This window comes from Calonectris borealis, chromosome 1 (genome assembly GCF_964195595.1).
Source record: "Calonectris borealis chromosome 1, bCalBor7.hap1.2, whole genome shotgun sequence".
Taxonomy (NCBI): Eukaryota; Metazoa; Chordata; class Aves; order Procellariiformes; family Procellariidae; genus Calonectris; species Calonectris borealis.
In genome coordinates this window covers 65,325,554-65,347,711 of record NC_134312.1, presented here as the reverse complement: position 1 = coordinate 65,347,711, position 22,158 = coordinate 65,325,554, and the positions used below count along the sequence as shown (strand labels likewise).

Below are 22,158 nucleotides of genomic sequence, written 5' to 3'. Positions count from 1 at the left end.
GTCACTAGAGCACGGTCTGTCCAGCCAGCTGGTACTGATAGCACAGGGAGCATCTGCTTCTCTGATTAATTTGGGGTAAATGAGGGAAAGAAGTGCAGGTACAAGTGAAAGTTTATACATTATACTACCATCTGCGCTAACTCTCGCTGTGCTATAGGGTAGTGTGGTGTTCTAGAGGGGGAATTCACTTAGGGGCCTAAAAAATGAATACGAATTAAGAGGATTAGGTACTCTTGTATCACATCACCTTGTAATGGGGGAAATAACAACTCTCACTTGGAACGTGAATAAATCCTTGTGGATACTATCACAAAACACAGCACAACAGGCACTACAGAGAGATGAGAACTGAGTTTCTGTGTTCCTGGAACCAAAACAGCAAGCAAGCAGACCCACATTTGCCTTAACCCAGATATCACTTTCCTCCTTTAAGTCCTGCCTTTGTTTCCTCCTTCTCAAAAAACACACCCCAAAAAAAAACAAACAAAAAAACCAAAACCAAACAAACCAACAAAAACCATCTCAGGTTAAATAACAAATATCACCATGAATGAGAAGACAAGCACTTGGCCCTTAAGGTGGTACCCTTCTTCGTGAATATGATTCTTCTCTCTCTGACCAGTTTGGGTAACACAGTCAGTCATCATCAGCTCTGGTAAAACCCGCTTACTTGCATTAAAGCCAAGGGAGCTACACGGACATCTTTCAGCTATGGACAGAGCCAGGGTACCTCCAGCAGAAGGCAGACTTAGGTTATCACATTTCTCTGATGGTTGTTTTTCCTGTTTGTTAGTTTCAAAACAACATTTTTTTCTTCATCATTTTCAACAAGACAAAAATCGCTTCCAATAATCCTTTAGTCAAAGCAAAATAAAATACCTAATTCATGTTTAGTCACAAAATCTACTCTAAAAATCTCCTTCCCTTAAAAACTTTGCTTAACATTTAAAGGCATCATAATTTAAAACAAGAAGTAATTTGTTTTAGTCTGAAAATGTGAACAGGAGGTTTTTTTACTATTATTCTACTTTTTCTTCCCCACCTTTGTATGTGTGTCTGTGTTTGTTTGTGTGTGCATGCATGTGTGTTTGCATGCTTGCAGTCCAGAGCCATTCACTATTTTACAAAATGTCATTCCAAAATGTCATTTTTCATTAAGTTAATAGCAAATTTGCTTTCAGCTAAAGCTTTTTTCCCCCTACAAATTCCCCCTACTGTCTCCCCTCCTATCCTCTTTTACCCATGTCCCCCTCTTGCTCTAATTTTCCCTCTTTATCACTGACCCTCCTGGATTCTGTATTGATTGCACTCTCTCTCACACTCTCTCTTCCCCCCCAACACTGCTTTCTCTGAAAGAAACACCAGCATTTTGTCAATCAGACCAGCACTGGAATCTCTAAAATCTATTTAGACCCAGCACAAGCAGAAAGGCACTCTGCAGACTTCAACTAAATTTACTAAAAGCAAAGGAGACATATGAATGTGGGCAGACCACCAACAGGACTCTACTGAAGAGTATGTGCAGTTGACGGTAGAGGTGAAGTCACCATGAGGAGGAGGTTTTGGTCGGAAGTCGTGTGATCGCATCAAGTCCCCATCCTCGCTTGACTTGAGGTACCAGGCAACCCCCTATTTATTCATTTGCACTTGGCCGCTGTGGGCCTATATCAGCTCCTGTTAGCTCAATCCTCCCTGCTGTCTACCTTGTGGTAATCTGCATATCACCCAAACTGCCGTCTACCTTCAGAGACAAGTGATTCTGCTTCGTGCCTCAGCAGAGTAAAACCCTCATGTGTGGGATGTAATTCCTCTCACATTAAAGGTACTCACACCACCACAGCTTAATCTTTCAGACAGGTAGGCTCCATGAAATGACATGCACGCCCAGAGTTGTGGCAATATAAAAAAAGAAATAAAGAAAACTGCTCAACTATTTCCCAGTCCTTAGTCTCTTTTAAAAATCCTACCACAGACACCAATACCCAGGTACTAAGCCATGAAAATGTTGCTGTTCATACTCTCATGCACAAGTCTGTTCACAGCTACCCTCCACCTCTTTTGACTATGATCAGGCTCCAGACTATAGTATATCCATGGCTAACAAAGTATAAAGTTGCTTTAAGATGTACTTTGTTCATGTTTTTTCATTGTGATCATTCAGACCTACTGTGTCATTCAGACCTACTCTTTGCATCTGTGTCTTTCATTGTCCTCATCTCTGTTCACCCTACACTACTATTTCAACATCTATAACATGCTATCTAGTCAGCTCACACAGCCACACAGGGATCCATGTCAGCCTGATCACTTGGTCTGCTGACGCTTCCCTTCCCAGGGTACCCAGGCTTGCCTGAACGGGTCACCATGCCAGCAGGGCCAGCACTGACTATGCTCAAAAGCCCTGACCAGCTGAGAGTACAATGCCAGTTTCCTGAAAGCTCAGCAGTCCCATGCCCCAGCAGCAGCTGTAGGCATCTACCAGTTAAGTGAGGGAAAGATCCCCTGGATGCACTGTCTCCAATAATCCCATTCAGATTCCTATTCCATAAGGAAAATTATCGAAATTCAATTCAGCTTGGATGCAAGACCTTCAGTTCAGCCATTTCCTAGCAGGCCTCCTGATGTGGTCCCAGCCTGCCATCAGAAATTATAGTAACCCATCAAGCAGTGCCCACTGAAACAGCCTTTATGGTGGGGAAGCCACTAGGTTGCTCTCCACATCTCACTGGCGCTGCAAAGCACCTTGCTCTCAACGACACTCACCACTGAGCCAGAAGGCAGCAAGAAAAGCAACACGGTGAACAGGGACTGCCCTGAGCCATCTGCAAGCACCCTGGGTCAACAGCAGCCTCCCTCACTTCACCTACCTGATTAATGCAATATTTGCAAGACAGAGCCGTGGATCTGTGCATCACCTGTGCATTGGCTACAGGGAATGTGTTTGCTGCAGGCAAGTGCTACCCATAATATCAAGAGCCAGATGACCTGACCAGATGAAATCCAAGTTCACACCAGCCCACGCAGAATTTTAATCTGAATCTATGCACTGCACCATTTGCTTTAAAGCTAGGTGGTCCAGTCTTTTGGTGCTGAGCCAGACACCAGTCAGAGACATCTTTATGAGCTACCTATAGTGGAGTTCAGGGTCCAGAGGGGAAGGAACAAAGCAAAAAGCAGGATGAGAACCCTGGATTTCAGGAGAGCAGACTTTGGCCAGTTCAGGGACCTGCTCAGCCAGGCTAAGTGCCTAACTGCGACAGAATTATCCTGCAGGCCACATCTGGCTCGCGGGCCACCAACTGGAACATCTCAATATATAACTTTATGAAAGGTATGTAAATACATTTGATATTTACAGTTAAATACATTAATTTTAATCCATTATGTGCCGTATCAAAGATATTTATCCTACCAAACCAGGGTCAGCACTGAGGTGGGAGTGGGTGCTATCTCTCGCTGTCTCTCAACACTTGAGGCGAGCAGGCTGTGCAGTGGAGGGAACGGACGAGGACAGCTGTTTCCTACTGCTCCAAGTGCACTGTGTGTTAGTGCCCCAGCCACACTGTCCTTCCACCTCCGGCGTGGCTCAGCACACAGCCACACTGAGGAAAGCAGCTGCAGGACCAGGCTTCCTTCTGGACCTGGACCAGGCTTCCTTCACTTCGAGGAAATACTTAGCTTTATCATCCCTGTGCATCATAGAATCATAGAATCATTAAGGTTGGAAAGACATCTAAGATCATCGTGTCCAACCGTCAACCCAACACCACCATGCCCACTACACCATGTCCCTAAGCACCTCATCTACACATCTTTTAAATACTTCCAGGGATGATGACTCAACCACTTCCCTGGGCAGCCTGTTCCAAGGCCTGACCACTCTTTCAGTAAAGAAATTTCTCCTAATGTCCAGTCTAAACCTCCCCTGGAGCAACTTGAGGCCATTACCTCTCGTCCCATCACTTGTTACTTGGGAGAAGAGACCAACACCCACCTCGCTACAACCTCCTTTCAGGTAGTTGTAGAGCGCGATGAGGTCTCCCCTCAGCCTCCTCTTCTCCAGGCTAAACAACCCCAGTTCCCTCAGCCGCTCCTCATAAGACTTGTGCTCCAGGCCCTTCACCAGCTTCGTTGCCCTTCTCTGGACACGCTCCAGCACCTCCATGTCCTTCTTGTAGTGAGGCGCCCAAAACTGAACACAGTATGCGAGGTGCGGCCTCACCAGTGCCGAGTACAGGGGCACGATCACCTCCCTGCTCCTGCTGGCCACACTATTTCTGATACAGGCCAGGATGCCATTGGCCTTCTTGGCCACCTGGGCACACTGCTGGCTCATGTTCAGCCAGCTGTCAATCAGCACCCCCAGGTCCTTTTCCTCTGGGCAGCTTTCCAGCCACTCTTCCCCAAGTTGTGCATCCTTGCAGCACAACGGAAGTACCAGAAGAGTGAGCTACTTATGCTCCAGAATATTAATGAGGATGAGAAAACAGTCCTCAATTTTTGTGTCTGTTTTACAGCACACACCTTCCTCCTTCCCTCTTCTCCCACAGCGAGAGGCTGCCTAGCAGTGCTCTTGCTCAGATGGAGGCCAGGGCACACGCAAAGAGCAAATTCAGAATACCTGGCAGTCCCTGCAGGGCGCAGCAATCAAGCGCTGCACAGCCATGCCGCTCCTCCCTGGAACCCAGAGCACTTCCAACGAGATAAAAAACACCCACATAGCGTTGTACAAACAGCCCTGCAAGAGCGAATTGCGTCGATGCACACACACTGGATTATCTAATCATTCATCACCTGAATAACCCTATGAATAGTTGTATGCCTAAGAATTATTCACAGGATTAAAAGCTGTGTGGTCATGGATTAGCACTGGACCCACAGAAGTGGGTCCATGATGACCGGAATTCCAGTGAGGATCTCTCCGAGTAAACAAATTAATTCAATATGCAAAACCTTCTCTTTGCAATTTGGAACGGCAGCAGCCCTCCTTAAATAGTCTTCTTTATTCTGGAGCCTCATTCTTACTATGCAAGCAGCAAAGGAAAGTAATTATGTCGAACAGGAGCCACATACCATTTGAAGTCACTCTTAATGTATAAGGCACAAAAGGGAGGTAATTACATTTTAATGGAAGCCAAGCTTTGTAAGCCAAGATTTGCAGGTATTTATTTTCATTTGTTGAGAAGAAGGTAACAATTCACTTCTGGCACTGCTGAACTCCTATATATAAAAGTCAAGCAGTGTCCTCAAAAGCAATATAAATCATTCTAAATAGCAAAAGCTGTGCTGATGGAAAGTTAGAGCTAAGAATTTTAACACCAGGTGTTCAGGACACAGTTTTACCAGGAACTAGCACTCAGTCCCACGGAGTACAGAGGAAGGCAGTTGTTTTAAAAGGCTCTCTACCTCTCATTGGGGCAATTTTTCCAAAGAACCTGTTTGCTATGGTGGTGCAGGGTAATGATGCCATTGGGTGCAGGGCACTTCTGAATTTTGGGGATGAAATGCCAACCCATGTGGAAGGGAGCAGTCTTGACTTTGACGAAGCCAAGGATTTTATCCCTCGGTGAAAAAATTCTCACCCTAAAGGGCTTCACCCTCCTCTCTAGGAACAGAAACGGTACTATCTTGGGATTTCCATGATTATAGAAAGAAATCCCTTGATTTCTGAAATACCCTTTAAATACGGTATTTCTTCCGCTTCTAGAGATAAATAACCTTTCATGACCACCTAATTCCTTTTCCTCCTATTTTCCTGCCTTATATAAAGCATTTATGTATTCCAAATGAGTTTAAGAAAGAAAAACTATATTACGATAGCAATTTTGTTGCAAAATGAATTCTTCTGAAAAGCCTCTTTGAGCAACACACAGTTGTATTGGATGGAAAAAAAAGCAATATTCCACTAGCTGAACAGCAGTAGAAGGCAACTTTCCAATGAATCAATGACCTTGATGTGACTTTTACTTCATTAATATATTACAATTGATTATATCCCCTATACTTTAGCTCTGTGCTGTTTAGTGACTTTTTCTAGTTGTCTGTAAGTGTTTCTCAATTTCTCCACTCTTCCAGTCACCCCTCTCCAGCAGGTTTCGTTCTGCTACTCACTTTGCTAAATTTCCATTTTGGATAGACTTGGATTTGTTCCCAGTTGAACACAAGATGGACCCAATTCAAACCTAAAGGGTGGAGCTGCACCGTATAAGCCAGGAAGGCACGCTGCAATGTGTGTTATGAATGGGGAACAGGTAGATTTATGCCTGTAACAAACACTAACGTATCTGACAAAGAAATGGACCAAAGAGGCACTCATGGAAAATTTCACTCATTTTCTTTCTCATTGGAATTGCAAAAAATAAATGCAGGGAAAAATTAATCCAATTTATTCTAAAACCATCCACAAAGCTCTGAAACGATTTTAGATAGTCAGAAGCCATTGCTTGAACCTGACATTTGGATGTAAGACCTAAAACCGTTCACTTTTAACATCCTTACATAAAACTCATCAGGAATTACAGGAAGCTTTTTTTTAGGAGGTAATTTGTTGAAGCGAAAGATTTTCATCAGAAAGGTTTAATTTTGGTGATTTCTTTCATTCAAAAATTTAGGAGAAAAAGTTTCAAAATTGCCTACACAGAGACACACGCATTTTCTGATTTTGCTAGATGGCCTAATTGCCCCAAGACAAAGATCAGGGAAGTTTCATCTCATTTTCTTTAAGTCTGGGTCACATGCATCTAAGATGTTAGAGCCTTAAGAGTAAATATGCGGAAGATTGCAATGGATAAACTTTTCAAGTGAAGCTTGTTTTGCAGTTGTAGACTGCTGAAGGTGTCTGGCTAACTGGAAAGTCATTTCCAGAAGCAGCTCACTTTGCTCTTCTATTTGCTGCTGCTTCTCATCTGCCTCTGGTACATTTGTACTGCTGCTTCTGCAGGGTATGGACTTTCTTACTGTTCTTTGTCATGTTCAACGCTCAGCACAAGAGGGACCCAGTCCCAGCTGGCTCTTCAGCCCTCTGTCTATGCTGTACACAAGATGCCTCTTAATGCCAGCGAGACTGTGCAGGCACAGACTGACACATTCAGAGTTTACTCTCTGCATTCACATGTCTGCAGGAGACTGCTGAAAACAAAAAGTATTAATAATGCATTTGGAGTTTGGCATTTACTTGTATCCACAGAGAAGCAAATAGATCACACATTGAGGCAGTTTATATGTCAAACTGAGACCAGCAAATAGTTATTTAGCAGAAAGTTATTTGTGATTTACTGTGAATAGAGACCCCATTTTATTTAGTTAATTTTTTGAAAACCAGGCACACGCGTTTCTCCGTTGTATTTTCTGCATCTGCCCCAGATGGGATCTACACTCAGGGCAAAGGACACGGGCTTTGCTTTGATCCGTGCTCCACCCTCTGAAAAGTTGCCTGCAAAACTTTCACAGTAAGCAGAGATAGAAGAAAAGATAGAGAGATGGCGACATGGAAAATGAGATGGAGGGATAAAAAAGGGAGAAAAAAGCTTGAAAGGAAAGGAAGTGAAGAAGTAGAAAAGGAAAGGGCAGAAAGGAAGGAACAGAGCTTTCTCTCTCTTTCACTGCTGGGAACAGTAATGAGTGTAAACATTTGCTGATGGCATATCTTTTATCACAGCAAGTCCCACAGCTTCAGGCATTTTCACGGCTCAAGGGCACTGACTAATGCCAAGGAGGCTGGACTGCTCTTGCAAGCCAGGAAAGTGAGACAATGAGCATGTAACAGAATTGGCACACACAAGGCTATTTAAACTTTCACCCACAAAGGTCTGTATTAAACCCTAAAAGAAACTCCTGCAGGCACAAGAGGGTTAAACAAGAACATTTGTCACATCCAGTTTTTCATCTTTTGGAGCAGCACAGAAAAAAAAATCTGTAACACAAACCAGGGGGTGAGAAAACATGGAGGTCTAGGTTTCCCATGAAAATTCCCAACCTTTTCTTTTCAAAAACACCTGTAAAAGCTGCCGAACAATTGAAAAATACTTCTTTTTAAAAACAGTATTTCTCCTTCTCCCTCTCCTACAAGCATTTCCTGCTCCCTGGAATCAGGGCTGTGTCAATCAGATTGACATTATGTTATGATGTGACAATGCACTCAAATTATTTATCCAATCAGCACAATTTTTCAAAGGTACAAAAGCAGTCTCACGGGACACTACAGTGCAAAGCCTCCAAGAAACATAATGAAATGGAAGCAGAAAAAACAGAATTAAAACACATCCAAACTTTATTAGTTATGGGCTGCACTGCCAGCTTACTAGCTGCCTGCGGCTGGTCCATACTGTAACCATCATTGTGTTTATTTTTCTTATATGGCTTACCCTTGTTCCCACTTAAATTGAGAAAAATCTTATTTCCTCGAGTTATGGCAGCAGGAGCCAAATCACAGAGATGTGTCTCAGAGCCTAAAGCTGCCAGTGAGTTTTACTTCATCTTGAAATAACAAGCCTTGTCCTCAGACTAGCAAGGGGCACAGGGAAACACAACCAAGCACTTAGTACCCAGTCTCACCCCTCCGGACCACTGTTTCTTCTCTTGGTTTTCACATTTCTCAGCTCCATAAGGCACAAATTATTCACAGCAAAACTGCCTCTCACAGTGTTTATGCAGTGCTTAGTACAATGGCACCCTTTTTCAGCTGGGGCCTCTGGGCACTCATGCAATGCAAATAATCATGATGATAGCAACAATAATAACAGCCAGCTATGCTGTTCCCACTGGGCACCCACTGCCAGTGTCTGCCCCGCAGAGCCCAGATCGCTGTATTTCACTGCAGGCTCCTCGTCAGTGCCAGAGGCCATTCTTCAGTAAACCTGCCTCATCCTCTAGAGCAGGAGAAAAAACTCCCTATTTTGCCTTTCGGGTTTTTGTTTAACTATCACAGCTGTTTCCTAATATGAGAAAATCCCTCATTTTTATATCTAATTAGTTTGAGCAGATCCTATTATTCTGCCTCCTGTAATACTAATTATTACGCTAGCTGCATGCCTGCACGACTAATGAGTTACATTGAAGATGGGGAATTCTGAAACCTACAGAGGGAGATACAGCACGAGTGTGATGCCAACAGAGGAGACACCAGCATCTTTCAAACAAAAGAAAATCACAGTTCTAACAAGTCATTTCTTCTCCCCCTGCGTCCCCTCCAGTTACTCTTTAGAAGCAGACATTTTGTTGCTGCACAAAGGCAAAGTTGAAGGAGGGCACCCCAGAAAAAGCAGACTGCCAACATGCGAAATGGAGCGGGCCACAGGTGGTCATTTTCGTCAGTACAGCACCCAGTTTGTCTGAGCAATGAATAGCTGCTTATCAGACGTCACTGTCAGCTCCTTGCAACAGCCAGCAGCCAAGTTACCCTGCCAAAGCGCAGTCAGTCTGCCCTGGCAGTGCACTGTGAGTAAGATGTCCTCTCTGCAGGTAGAAATCAAGGCTGCCACTGTAGCGCTCAGAAAACACATGTTGTTTTCTGCTCCTGGCACCAAAGTAAGGACGGGGATATACCTGCTTATTAACAGAAGTCCAGCTCTATGTTTGGACACCAATCTCCCTAAGAAGACACAAGGTAAATCAGTGTCAAACACTGTCTTGAGTCCACTGAGATTACTAATGTCAAAACCAAAGACCCTAGATAAAGACTGTAGTTCAGACACTCACCTTGAATTAAATCGTCACATTCTGATAATTGTAATTGCAGACTAGGAAAAAAGGCGCAGCAGCTACTAGTCAGAGCATGGAGCCAAGAGTCAACAGCTCCGAGCTGAGTGCCTGGACCTGACACTGATACTGTGTAAACCTGGAAAACCATTTAGTCTTTCTGACTTTCAATTACTACTTTTCTTTAAATTGTAATTCATCAGCTCCACTGAGCGATAGGAGGATTAGCTAATTGCTACCTGTAAAGATTGCTAGATAAAAGAAACGATGTAGTACGGATTATTTATATTGCACTGAACTCTTAAGTAAAGCTTTTCAAAGGATATGAAATTATTAAAAACACAAGGAGCGTAGTTTTTCCTCCACTGCAGTAGCACGCACACCGTGCCAAACACAGGGAACTGCACCGACACCTTGCTAGACCCTCAAATGCTACACCTGATCTGCATTACAGGAAAGAGATTACAGCCATTAACAAGTCTGGTAGGTCTTGCCTTCATGTGAGAAACCTTTCCAAACACTGCGTGTTGGAGGATGGGATCTTTGGACGCCACCCGAATTATTAAAGACAACAGTAGTGTAAGCCAGTGTTAATGTTTGCCAACCTCAGTTGGAATTGTTTTCCTATGCGGCAAGGACTGAGCTGAGCCACAATAAAGTAACTCATAGATCAGATATACTGTAAATTGATACAAAGTTGGGAAGGGAGATTTATTAAAAAGAACTAAATACAGCTGGGTGAAAAAGTTATCAGAGAAAAAAGGAGCATAATTCAAAAAATGAAGGGTACATTGCAGAAAGAGCAGGCAGACTGCTTATTCTATTTAATTTTATCTTAATCAGGAGAATAAATAGCTAAAAGTACAAGAGATATGGGGAGAGAGAGAGGAAGAATGAGAGTGACGGAAAGAGTGAAAAAGAAATAAAGCTTATCAGGCAACCCAGCTCAATAAAAATAAATTCCTCCTCTCTCAGCGGTTAAAGCAAAATGTTTCCTGAATCCTGACAATACCCCATTCTTTTACTTTCTGGCGGGCTGGAACCGGAACAACCATCAATCAAGCTTGGGTGGCCGTGAAGTAGGCCAGATGGAGTATGTCGGAAGCGTTTTCTGCTCTCCAGTGCAAGTTGGCCATTAGAGCAGCCACTCGACAGAAGTGCCTGAGTCTTTCACATCTGTCAAGATAGTTTAGAGAGACCTTGAACATCCCTGGCCTTGCAGACACTGATTAGAATATGCAATTGTGTGTGCTAGAGGAGAGGTGGCTGCCTCCGCTGGGATTTTGTGATAAAAATTATCCTTTCATCCTTTCCACCCTTTGTGACAGGCTTTCTCATGACCTCATTTGTGTACTAAATACACAAACCATGGTGTCTGGGATATCACTGTCACGTTGCTGACAATCTCTCTGTCCAAATGTACAATTCAAGAACAGACGACAGTTTTCATCCTCGGTTAACTATACTTTAGCACAGCAGCCCAAGACCAAGCTATTGTCTTCCAATCTGAGAACACCTCAGCAAAGCTATGGAGAAAAGAGCTCGTCAGAAATCCAGAAAAAATTCAAATTCCTGATTCATCATCTGTTCTCCCCCTTAAATTCAATATACAGCAGAGTTTCTCTAATAATTCTCCTCTTGCAAGCAGTGAGCTCCAAAATGCCCAAGCGTCGCAGACTACAATCCATACTTAGAGTCAACTGCTCAGAAGAAAAAATACTGAGACAGAGTAATGGCTGATAAGGAAAAAATATCAGGTTTTTTTCTTTGGTTTCCAAACTAATGAGAGTGCTTCAAAAAGATTTCAAGGCTTTTCCATGAATGCTGACTAGTGATAAAACAAATCCATAAGAACACTTAGATCACCAGTTTATGAGGCAGGCATTGATTCCCAAGGTTAACGAGTATCTCCTGGTTTAATTTAGCAGAAGTTTTGCCACAGCTCATAGAAGTTGCTGGAAAACCAAAATATACTTTTTATCAGCAAATGTGCAAAATACCAGTATTTTTCAGTGCAATATTCTTGGTCAGTTTGTATCTGCTTTTGGTACTCCCAACCTATTGCTGTCAGAGATGTATTCAGTGATGCAGCTCTTGAAGCACACACCAGTCAGAAAGGTAACCGTTTAGGGGTAGAACAGACTCCTGTAATCAATAAGCCCCTCACTTACTATTCTGCTGCCAGAGCTCCCAAATGCCAAAGAGCCACTGCCCTGCCACTCCAGGCAATCACAGTAGGAATGTACGGCACTTGATCAGCATTTACAGGTCTAGCTGCACATCAATGCAGACCTTATGCAACACTATGCCTCAGAAAAAGATTGCTGCTTCCAAATAACGTATCATATGCTTTTTCTCTTGCAGTCTTAAGCCACTGATGCGAACCTATGGGTGAAAAGGGAGCCTAATAGGTACCTGCAGTCCATTCCAAGTGCTCAGACAATAATCTACATCTTACTTCTCATCTCCAAAGAATTAAATCGGGTTCCATTCTAACTACAGATTGGATACAGTTTAATTTTTCCTTTATCTAGATGTGGGTGGGGACTTACCTCCAACCTGTAATTTCCTTCACCTCGGGAAGAAAACAAATACTCTTATTTCAGCCTACATGTCAGCACTCAGATTTTTAATTCAGAAATAAAGTTCAGTAGGGCACAACATTTCACACAGTACTAATCTGCTTGACCTGATTTCTTACTCTAGTTCCTTCTACTGCTGCCAATATACTGTCCGGCGTAGCTCCTATGTAGTTACGCCCACAGATCTGCAATATGGATTTCTTATCTTTAGCTCAGGGCCCAGGCAGGCTGCAAGTGTGTGAATTCCATGCGAGCTGCTCCTACTAACACCAACAGCAGATGAACGAGCAGGTGGCATGCAGGAAGATGCCATGAGATTTCTAACACAAATCAGGAGAGCAGAATTTCTGCCCACAGTTATTATGATCACAAACCTACGTTTGTACCTATTTCTCCTTTTGCATTCCTTCAAATCAAATGAAGTCAGGTTTCCTAATTAAGTCAAACCACGTAACTATGTTTGCTGCAGTCAGTCCCAGTCCGAGTTTCAGTCTCAGCTATAACTCACTCAAACCTAGAATCATTTGAAGTTAACTCCAATCCAGTAATTTCACAAGCACTGCCTTTAAAACTGTAACTTGAAAACGACCCTGTACCACCCAACAGCACTGCTGTCACAAAACGATGCTGCACCAACGCTCCGCTTTGTCTCCCTCTCCGCTCTTCTGACAGCTATTGACAGACTATACTGACTCAGCGGGAGCAGAACAAGGCAGAGGGCTACTAGTGGCTCGAGCAGCAGAGGCATTCTGGCAGCACAATAGGAAGCTTCATTCAATAAACTCCCAAATGCCACTTAGGCATGGAAACTTAAAAAAAAACCCAAACAAAAAAAAATCCTTCCCCCCAAACTAATAAACAATAAAATCACACAGCTCAAAGCCCTTCCCGCATTCCCACCCAGTCACTTCCATCCCCAAATGAAGATGTTTATTGCTGCCAACTCAACAAAGTCAGCTGGTCTCTCAAAATCTAGTTGTATCCTTTCTACTTCACAGCTTGTCATTATCTACACAGGTTCTAGACTCAGTGCTTATCTGGTAACTCTGTGGATGGTGTGCGAGGAAGACCAGTTACAGCTGTACTGACTGCAAAGCAGATGGATTGCATGCACACACACAGAAAGCGCCTGCAGCCTCATCAGACATGTCTGGTTGCACAAGCGGTGCAGGCCACCTGCAGGTACCCCTCAGATCAATGGTGCACCACTATCCACAATGTGAAAACTGCTGGTCCAAGTTGCACCTGTCACTCCTAACCACATTTATTTTTATACTTATACAAGTATTCAAAGCCTGGAATGTGTTAAACCTAGCTGGTTTTAAGCAAACAAATGCCAGGGTAGCATAGCTTGTATAATCCACTTAAAACACATTACTTCTGTATCTCAAACAAGATCTCACAGTTTTAGCTCCCACTATAAATCATCCTACACACATAACAGCTGCTACTCCAACAAAGGAGTACATTAAAAGGCTTTAATGATTAGAAAGAAAATAAGTTTGTCTAAGGGACACCTGGAAACACAAATGCAGGGCATGTGCCTTTCTGTGTACTAGGAATTACACTCTCACTGGCATTTAAATGAGACATATACATTCCATATTCTCCTTCCTGCTATCTTTGAGTGAAGAATAAACAACCCCAAGAGCGCAAAACATCCACATACCCTCTTTTCACCATGCAGTGAGCAGAACATCCCTTGAATACTACCCGTCCAGAAGGAAAGCAGTCCCTTTTTCAACTAGTCATTATTCAATACAAAACAAACCTTATACAAAAGGCGTCTTTATTGAGAGATGTTTTTGCACGCTATTATTGGTCTGTTCCTGTCAACAGGTGAGTTATGAAAGGCAGCCGTACCCTGGAGGTCTACCGAGCATAAGCAAACTGGTAACAGTACGGGTGGTCTAAGGTTAAAATTGAAGCTCTGATCTTCAGCTCACTTCTTGTGTGTGAGCCTGCCTTGACTACACAACTCAGGAATATTGTCTGCCTGACTGCTGGGAGGTAGGAGCAGTGCAGAACTGAGGAAAGGCCATGAAAGTAGAATCTCCTGTACTATTTAGTTCCCATTGAAGCATGTAGGACATCACAAATCCAGTGATTTAAATGAACTAGTGTGCAGTTCTCAGCAGATGGAATTTACCTTGAGGTTTGGGTTTGGTAAGTTTCCCACAGGGCTTTGAGATTGTGACAGTCTTCTGGCAGTCAGCATTATGAAGGGCTCTCTTTAGGTTCCCGGTTCGAGTCTTCAAGGCAGTATTCAAGTCACATTCTCCCCAGGCCTGGAACTGGTATTTGCACTCCGCTGCAACGAGTAAATAAAAAGCAATTTAAAAACAGAATGACTGAGTGTGAAAACAAAAATGCTATGAGTCTAATAGGATATCACAGACAGCCAGTGCTTGTAGACAAAAGGATCATGCAACTGAAGAAAGGAATCCCAAGAAAAATTTAAAGATGATTTGCAGTGATAATTGCAGTGTCTCCCCACAAATGCTTTAAAATGGAATCCTCTTGCTTTTGTGTGGATATTGCATTATTGTCATATAAAGGAAAATGGATTTAACTACGAAGATACACAAGAAAAAGAAAGAAAGAAAGAAAGAAAGAAAGAAAAAGAAAGAAAGAAAGAAAGAAAAAGAAAGAAAGAGAAAGAAAGACAGACAGACAAAACAGCAGTGGGAAATGTCATTCACATTCTATATGGCTGTTCCTCCATTTGTGTGATGCCAAAGGTTACCAAATAAGGATTGAATAGTTTCAAGGACGTATGTGCAACTATGAACTTGTCAAGTCTGTAACTGCTGCACTGATTGCCTTGGTAAGGTCACAATTATGTCAAAGCCATACAAGCTGTTTACTATAAAAAAAACAAGTTTGCAAGAGTAAGCCCTGGACAGACATCTTGTCCAGGACAGATCTGATGGATCTTTCTGAACTGTTATAGATGAATCTTCTGAATGGAATAATATAGATGAAATACACTGGTCTTCATTCACTCCTTTCAATGCACACACTGGTAGTCACCCATGCTCCATGCTGCAAATCACATGTCACAAGGTCACGTAAAGCCTGTGGTAACCACCGCAGAGATTCACAGCTGGGAGAGAACATGAGACACTTACATTGCTGCCTTATATAGGGTTTTACACCACAGGAGAGCAAATTTAAACATGCTGCTGGAAGACTGAGTTTACATTAAGTAGGTTATATGGACTCTCTGCAGAGGAAGCTGCTTTACTCTGAAGAAGCTGCCTTCTGATGTCTTACGTGTTCCAGCTGTGATGAACTGGAAATAGAGAAGCAGCCCCTTCACCAAGGGGCTAAGCAGAAAACACTTCTGCTTCCAAGAAGACTTCCTGCCCCATACTTGAGTAAAAACCAAAGCAAATCCCCTGAGAGAGTGGTGCCTACCTCCGAATTGCTTCTTCCAGTTGCAGGGAATCTTACACTTCTGAGTCTTGGTGGTTTGTTTGCACTCAGCTCCAGTGCGAGTGCCCTCGCGCGTCCCCAGGCCACAGTCACCACTGGTGGGCACACAGACGCTCCACTGCCATTCCCCGCAGTCAGACTTCTTCGCCTTTTTCTCTGGACAAAGACAAGGAACCAAACCCAAGCAAGAGAAGCGGTCAGCACCCAGAGCCTACGGAGAAGTTCCCTAACCATCACGAAACAGTCTCAGCACCTGAAAGGGTGAATAAGGAAGACATTCGTAAAACAATTGCTCCAAAAGCAAAAGGTCTGGCATCCTTTTCACAGTTCTGCAGAGACAGGTCAGCCTCTGACTCCAAAGCAGGGTGGATCATTCAATTTCAGTCCCACTACCATGTCTACTAGTCCACTTAGATATTCTGGAGTGGATTCTCATCTTCAGAATGGGGAATCATCTAGAAACCTTCAGGGATCACTGGCCAAAACATGCAGGAGGGCTCACTCAGAAAGGACACTCCTCCAGTAGCTGATAGCATGCAAATATTTTCAGTTCCAAGTGAAGCACTACACACTATACAAATTAGAAATGTATGTGTTGACGTCGTGTATCAGAGGATTTGAGCACCTCCAGGGAACAGCTGTGAGATACAAACTTTTCACTTGGTATACCATGTCACATTTTATGTCAGAATATGACAAAACTCCAAAGGCAAAGAAAAAACTACATGGAGAGCTCTACTCGAAATTCTGTTAATACAGGTGGGTTTGTTGCTCAGGGGCAAAAGTAAGGATCATGATTTCATTTAAATCGTTAAACCCAAGTCTGATGAGAAAGACAGCAATGTTATCAAACCCAAGAGTTCACAAAAATAATTAGCTAGGGCCTCAAAACATCACAAGTAATTTTAAATAACCTTATATAAAATTATTTTCCTTCTATCTCTTGTATATTTACGTTCACATTTTTTCATATTTCCATACAGCCACAATGGTTAGAAACACCTTTTTTTTCAATGGGAACACTAATTCTCATAGACTCACAGGTCATATAAACTGGTGTGTAAGTAGCCTGTAAATACTAAGACCTTAAGAAAAACACCAAAAGATGTGTTCCTTAAAAAAAAGTCAAAACTGGGTTTGATAGATGTGAATTTTCCACCCCAGGCCTGTCTCTCCTATAATGAGGTCTGAGTTCATCACTGACAGAAAGCAACTACCGCTGGATGTCTGGCTGTCTCTCTGCAGCAGCGAGTTAGTTCAATTCTTTGTCGGAGGTTTTCCACATCACACAGCATTGGCGTAGCATTGTCATATACAACACTGAACGAGCGACATGATAACTGCTCCTTCATCACTCCTGTTTGCTTCTCCCTAAGGCAAGCATGAACCTATTCCCAGAGCAAATTTTAAGCTGCCTTGCAACACCCACCCTGTGATAAACTGAGGACCCCGGTCTCTGGGGCTGTCAAGCTGCCAGCTTTCATGGAAAGTACTTTCTGTTTTCCTACTTAACACAGAACAACACGTCACAGGCACAAATCCCTCCCCTGTATGTCAAAAGGTTAACAAATGACCTGAATTTCATGACAAAACCAGAAGCATTTGACATTCTCCCATGTATGCAATCTATCTCGGGGATTAACTCTAAATTACACTGGACCTTACCTGGTTTCTCTTTTTTGCCGGCCTCGGTGGTACTCACAGCTGCCAGAATGAAAACAAGTGCCAGGAGGGCAGCTGTGAACATTCGACGTTGCTGTTGTTGCTGTTGCATTCTGGGGATTAACAAGAGAGGAAAAAAAGGTTGGTTAGACTGTAAAAAGTGGGACCCTATCTAAAGTGTTGCTACAGCGTTTTCGGGAAACTCTGCTTCAGGGCCACAAGACACAAGCAGGTCAAACATAATTAGCCATTGGCAGAATGGGCAATTATCTTCATTCCAGAGAGAATACAAAGATTTTTAACAATTATTTTCCAGCCTGTGTCCCAAATCCCTGATCTACATTGCTGATGTTATGGATGAGTTTTGCCACAGGAAGTTCAGTAATTATTGCTCACCTTCTGGAAACCTGTCAGAGAATCAAGGCTCCTGATGGGCCTGGAACGTCTCTCTTCTTTCCTGACCTCTGGCTGTGATTTATTGTGTAAAACTAAACATAACATATACTTCGTGTTTCATCTTATCCGTTCATATGAAGTAGGGAATGCTACACTGTCCACCTTGCAAGGGTTAAAGTTCTTATTAGGCTTACTTGACATCTGAAAAGAGCTTCTTTCATGAAAACTTATATAGGTAATATGTCATATATTATCTTAATTGTCATTGGCATGTTGGTACTTACCTTTTCTTTCCCCTCCAATTAGTGTCTCTTCCTAATATAAACTAAGCTAATTGCCTGAAATGCAAAATAGGCACAGAGATAGGACTTGCACACACAACTAAAAGCTATCCATAGCATGCTAATGAACCCAAAATCTTGATTGGGGAAGTAAATATTCAAATATAAAAAGGTATTAAAAACATTTGCTTGGTGGTGAAGCATCAGTTACTAGCCAATCACTGAAAGTCATTCAGAGCTGGCTGACTTCCATGGCTTACACACATATTTCCCTTTCACTTTGCTATAATTTGCATTGTCTCATTTTGGCATTGTTTATCAGAAAGCAGGGCCATAACAAATACCTATGTGAAAAATACGCAACTTCCCAATTTCCCAGAGACACCTCTCTAGCAGGCGGCCAGGTACCAAGACAGTGAACTAGAGATTGCTCAGATGGAAGGTTTCTCCAGCCTTTTTCAAACCAGGGCCCATGACATTCATGTTACACCAGCCCTCCGAGGAGGTGTCAACAGTGCTAGCCACTAAGCTGGCATTAAAAACTCAAATAAACTGATACTACAGAGAGTTTACAGGCAACCTGAGCACATCTTTCTGAGCACAGCAACCTTAGGGAAAAAATAATTCTCACCATGAACAAAGAACAAAATGTATTTGAAATTTAATTTGGCACTCCTCAGTATTCCCTGCTGGCAATCTCTTGTTCAAAAGCAACATAATTGTAATTGACATGGAAAACAGGAGAAGAATCCCAAATACACAGACTTTTAAGTATTCATCTTTAATATCGTGCTAGAAGCCAGATGAGAAAATTTAATAGTTTTGTTGAAATAAAGTTCATGTGAAGATTGCAAGAGACCTGGCATTCAGACCTGGTCTGAAAGAGCTGTCATTAGCACCAGTTTGGTTTACTTCAAAGGAAAGTACCATTTCCCATCATGAAGAAAGGACCACCAGCATTTCCAGTGAACTCAAACAGCCTGGAGCTAGAGTGCACATGAGTCCTGTGTGAGCTTGGGTTTGTTTTTCCCTTTCTTCTGCTACATGTTTCCACTTAGAGCCTCTCACACTTTACAAAAAATGAAATAAATAAATAAATTAAGCAATAAAAAAAAAAAATACGCAACCTGCCTTTTTATTCAGCTTACCTCAAACAGTTGCAACGCTGTTAAGACACCAAACTTCCCCCCCCAGCCCCTTTCCCTTGCAGAAACGTCACCACCAGTAGCACTGCACCTCACCTCACATCCCATTTTCACAACCATTTATCTTCTCACTTCCTCTCTTCTCAACAACTCACCAGACTCCCTCATTGAAGGAGTATTAAGTGCTTGTGTAGAAACATATGGAAAGAGACAGATACTTCCACAAGCTCAAGACACCGTCCCAGCACGCTGTCTGGGGATCTCAGGAGCATCCTGACACCCCCATTGTCGGAACCAAGGCAGCACCAGTGGGTTTGTTGCGCAGGATGTTGCCACACGCAAGAGATGCCCGCTGTGGGCTTGGGGCTCCCTCCTGCATCCCTGCGGCCCACCCCAGGGACCTGGGATGCGGTCACACGCACCCCCACGGGCTGAGGGCAGTCACCGGGAGCCATGGATATCTGTCTTTAGGGAAGCTGCCTTATATTAAGTTGACAAAGACTCAAATTCAAATCTGATCGACATTATTTTCAGCAAAACAGGCAGGGAAAATAGCTGGGTTTTGGAGTCTGAAATGTTCCAGAAGCCCTATAAACAAAACCACATGGAGTCTTAATATAGCATGTTTCCTTAAGACTCCAAGTCTCTCTACAGCCAAAATACTTGCCAAGTTGGCTACGGCAAACACTAAACCTGCATATATATATCTATCTCTCTCCCTCTGGTAGAGAGAGAGCCAGGCTGCTTCCTGAAGTGCCTTTGCTATTAATTATCAGCAAGTGAAAAGCCATGTTGTACAGAAGGAGGCCTTGCCTCTCACCCCTCCAACACCTCGAATTTGATGTAACCGGTGCGATTACAGAAAATTGCATAATAGTTTTGCACATGATAGATCAGCAAAGGCAGGTGCTCCCACAAAATTTCAAACATCATCTACGGCCTATATACAGTACCCATTATATATTAGATATTTTTTCAGAAGGCCAGAAAATCCCACCTACCAGTAATCATTTGAGTTCAATCTTCAGTTTTCCTTGCAAATATTTCAGCTGGCCATTAAAAAGATGGATGAGGAGAAAAAGTTGTCAAACTGGATTTGTTTTTGAAAACAATATATTCCACTGGAAAAAAAAAACTTTGTCTTTTTTTTTTCCCCAAAAAAATTTGAAGGTGACCATTTTTCCTTTTCATTAGGTTCTGTGATAACATTTCCAGTTCAACCTTTGGTTTAAAGAACTGCCAAAAATGTTAATAGCAATGAAAAAACAAGTGTTTCACGACAGGCAAAATGGACTCCTCCTTGACTTTTTTTTTGTAATGAGCCTTCTATCTACACCAATGGTAACAAGTAAATCGTGTGTCATGAAGGGCAAGTGTTTCTAAAATCCTGTATGACAGCCCCTAAACAGAGCAAGGCAGCAGCATTTAAACAAATGGCAGTGACATTTACAACCAACAGGAAGACAAAAATAAAAGAGAAGGAAAGAAAAGAGACATTTGGCATGGGGGGAGCTCCAGGAAACTTCAGAAGAGAGAAAAGGTAAAGAGAAAGAAAGAGAGTTTAGAACAGTTTAAACGGTAAGCTGGAACAAGATCAGAGAAAGAGAGTGAATAATCACGAAAAGAGCACCAAAACAGGAGGGAGAGAAGACAGAAGTAGCTAATGATGGTTAAACACTAAAATAGAGAGTGTTAGGAAAACACGAAGTGTGTAAGGAGGTGAAAAGTGAAGCCCAGCTGAGATGCACCGTAGCAAGTGGCTTCTCCCAAAAAAAATTAGGCACAGGAATTATTCAGTTTTACAGTTGATTTCACAGTCAATCTCTGCTTGGGAGTGAAAAATGAAAGGAAAACTAAAAAATGGGAGGCAATCAGAAAATTAAGGAGTTCCTCCATGGGTTCAATTGCATGTTGAGCACCAGAAAGAGAACCAAGAAGCCACAGTACAGCTGCAGTTTAAAGGACCTTCTGAGCAGAGCTTGAGCGTCCCACTCCAAATCCCACACTACCCCCAACCTGATTTTACAATCGCACTCATCTCTCCTGAACCAGATTCATTAAATCATCTGTTTGCTGTGATGAGTACAGTCCACAAGTGTACCAACTGTTTTAGGAAATACCTATCCTATGGACCGCAGCTCACAAATCCCAGCTCTACCAGAGACCCAAACCAGTATCAATACAGCATAGCACATGCAGACACTTCCATTTGGGTCCAGAAGCACTACAGACGCTTTCATGCAGTGCCAGGCTTTGTCAGGCTCAAGAGAAAAATTTTACTCCCTCCAATCCAAGATGCTGCAAATGCAGCTTGCTTCCTTCATACCCAAGCTGGCAGCCCAAGGTGGCCCAGGTGTTTTCGTGCTGTGCTCTGTAGACCTTTGGATCTCTGTTAGTGCAAGGCAAGCTTGCCGGAGCAACTCTGTCTGCACTCACGCAACTAACTCAAACACAGGTTCTCCACTTCTCACGGCTGAACAAGTCTTTCCTGAACACAAGCATCCAACAAACCAATTTCAGATGAAGCTGCATCGATGAGCAAGTGTTTATTTTTCATAGCCTTACTGAAACTAGCATATGCAGCACATCCTAGCATCACATATGCCTTTTGCAGGTGGCTTTTTTGCTGTTAATAACTATTACTCACAAGCCCTTCTCTTCATCTGTTCCTTCCAAAGCAGCTGGCAAGGTCCCAGACTATAGAAGCAAGTATTTTATTATTAGTCCATACGAGTGTAATCTCCCACTCTGAACTATCAGGTTTTCTCACATGATTTAACCCGTCCGTATCCTCCAGCTCTGCCAGTATAATATGCCAAACATCAGGTGTGTTGATAATGCTGTTACTCCGCAACCCTGCACGTATTGCAATACTGTATGTATTGCCACCGCTAGTGACAGGCCATGGACTTTGTAGTGAGTTTGCAAGGCCTCAGGACTGAGGCTTGTCGAGGCTTG

At 42.8% G+C, this 22,158-nt stretch overlaps 1 protein-coding gene across 1 annotated transcript in view; it reads right to left on the bottom strand.

The window, feature by feature from the left end:
* The window catches only part of PTN (pleiotrophin), an 82,546-nt gene that overhangs the window by 7,526 nt on the left and 52,862 nt on the right, over positions 1–22,158 (bottom strand). The window contains exons 2-4 of the mRNA XM_075158221.1: positions 17,382–17,491; positions 15,699–15,872; positions 14,428–14,589 (exon numbers count right to left, since the gene is read on the bottom strand). Coding sequence (XP_075014322.1) covers positions 14,428–14,589; positions 15,699–15,872; positions 17,382–17,490 — 445 coding nt within the window. The 5' untranslated portion in view covers position 17,491. The remainder of the gene's footprint in view (positions 1–14,427; positions 14,590–15,698; positions 15,873–17,381; positions 17,492–22,158) is intronic.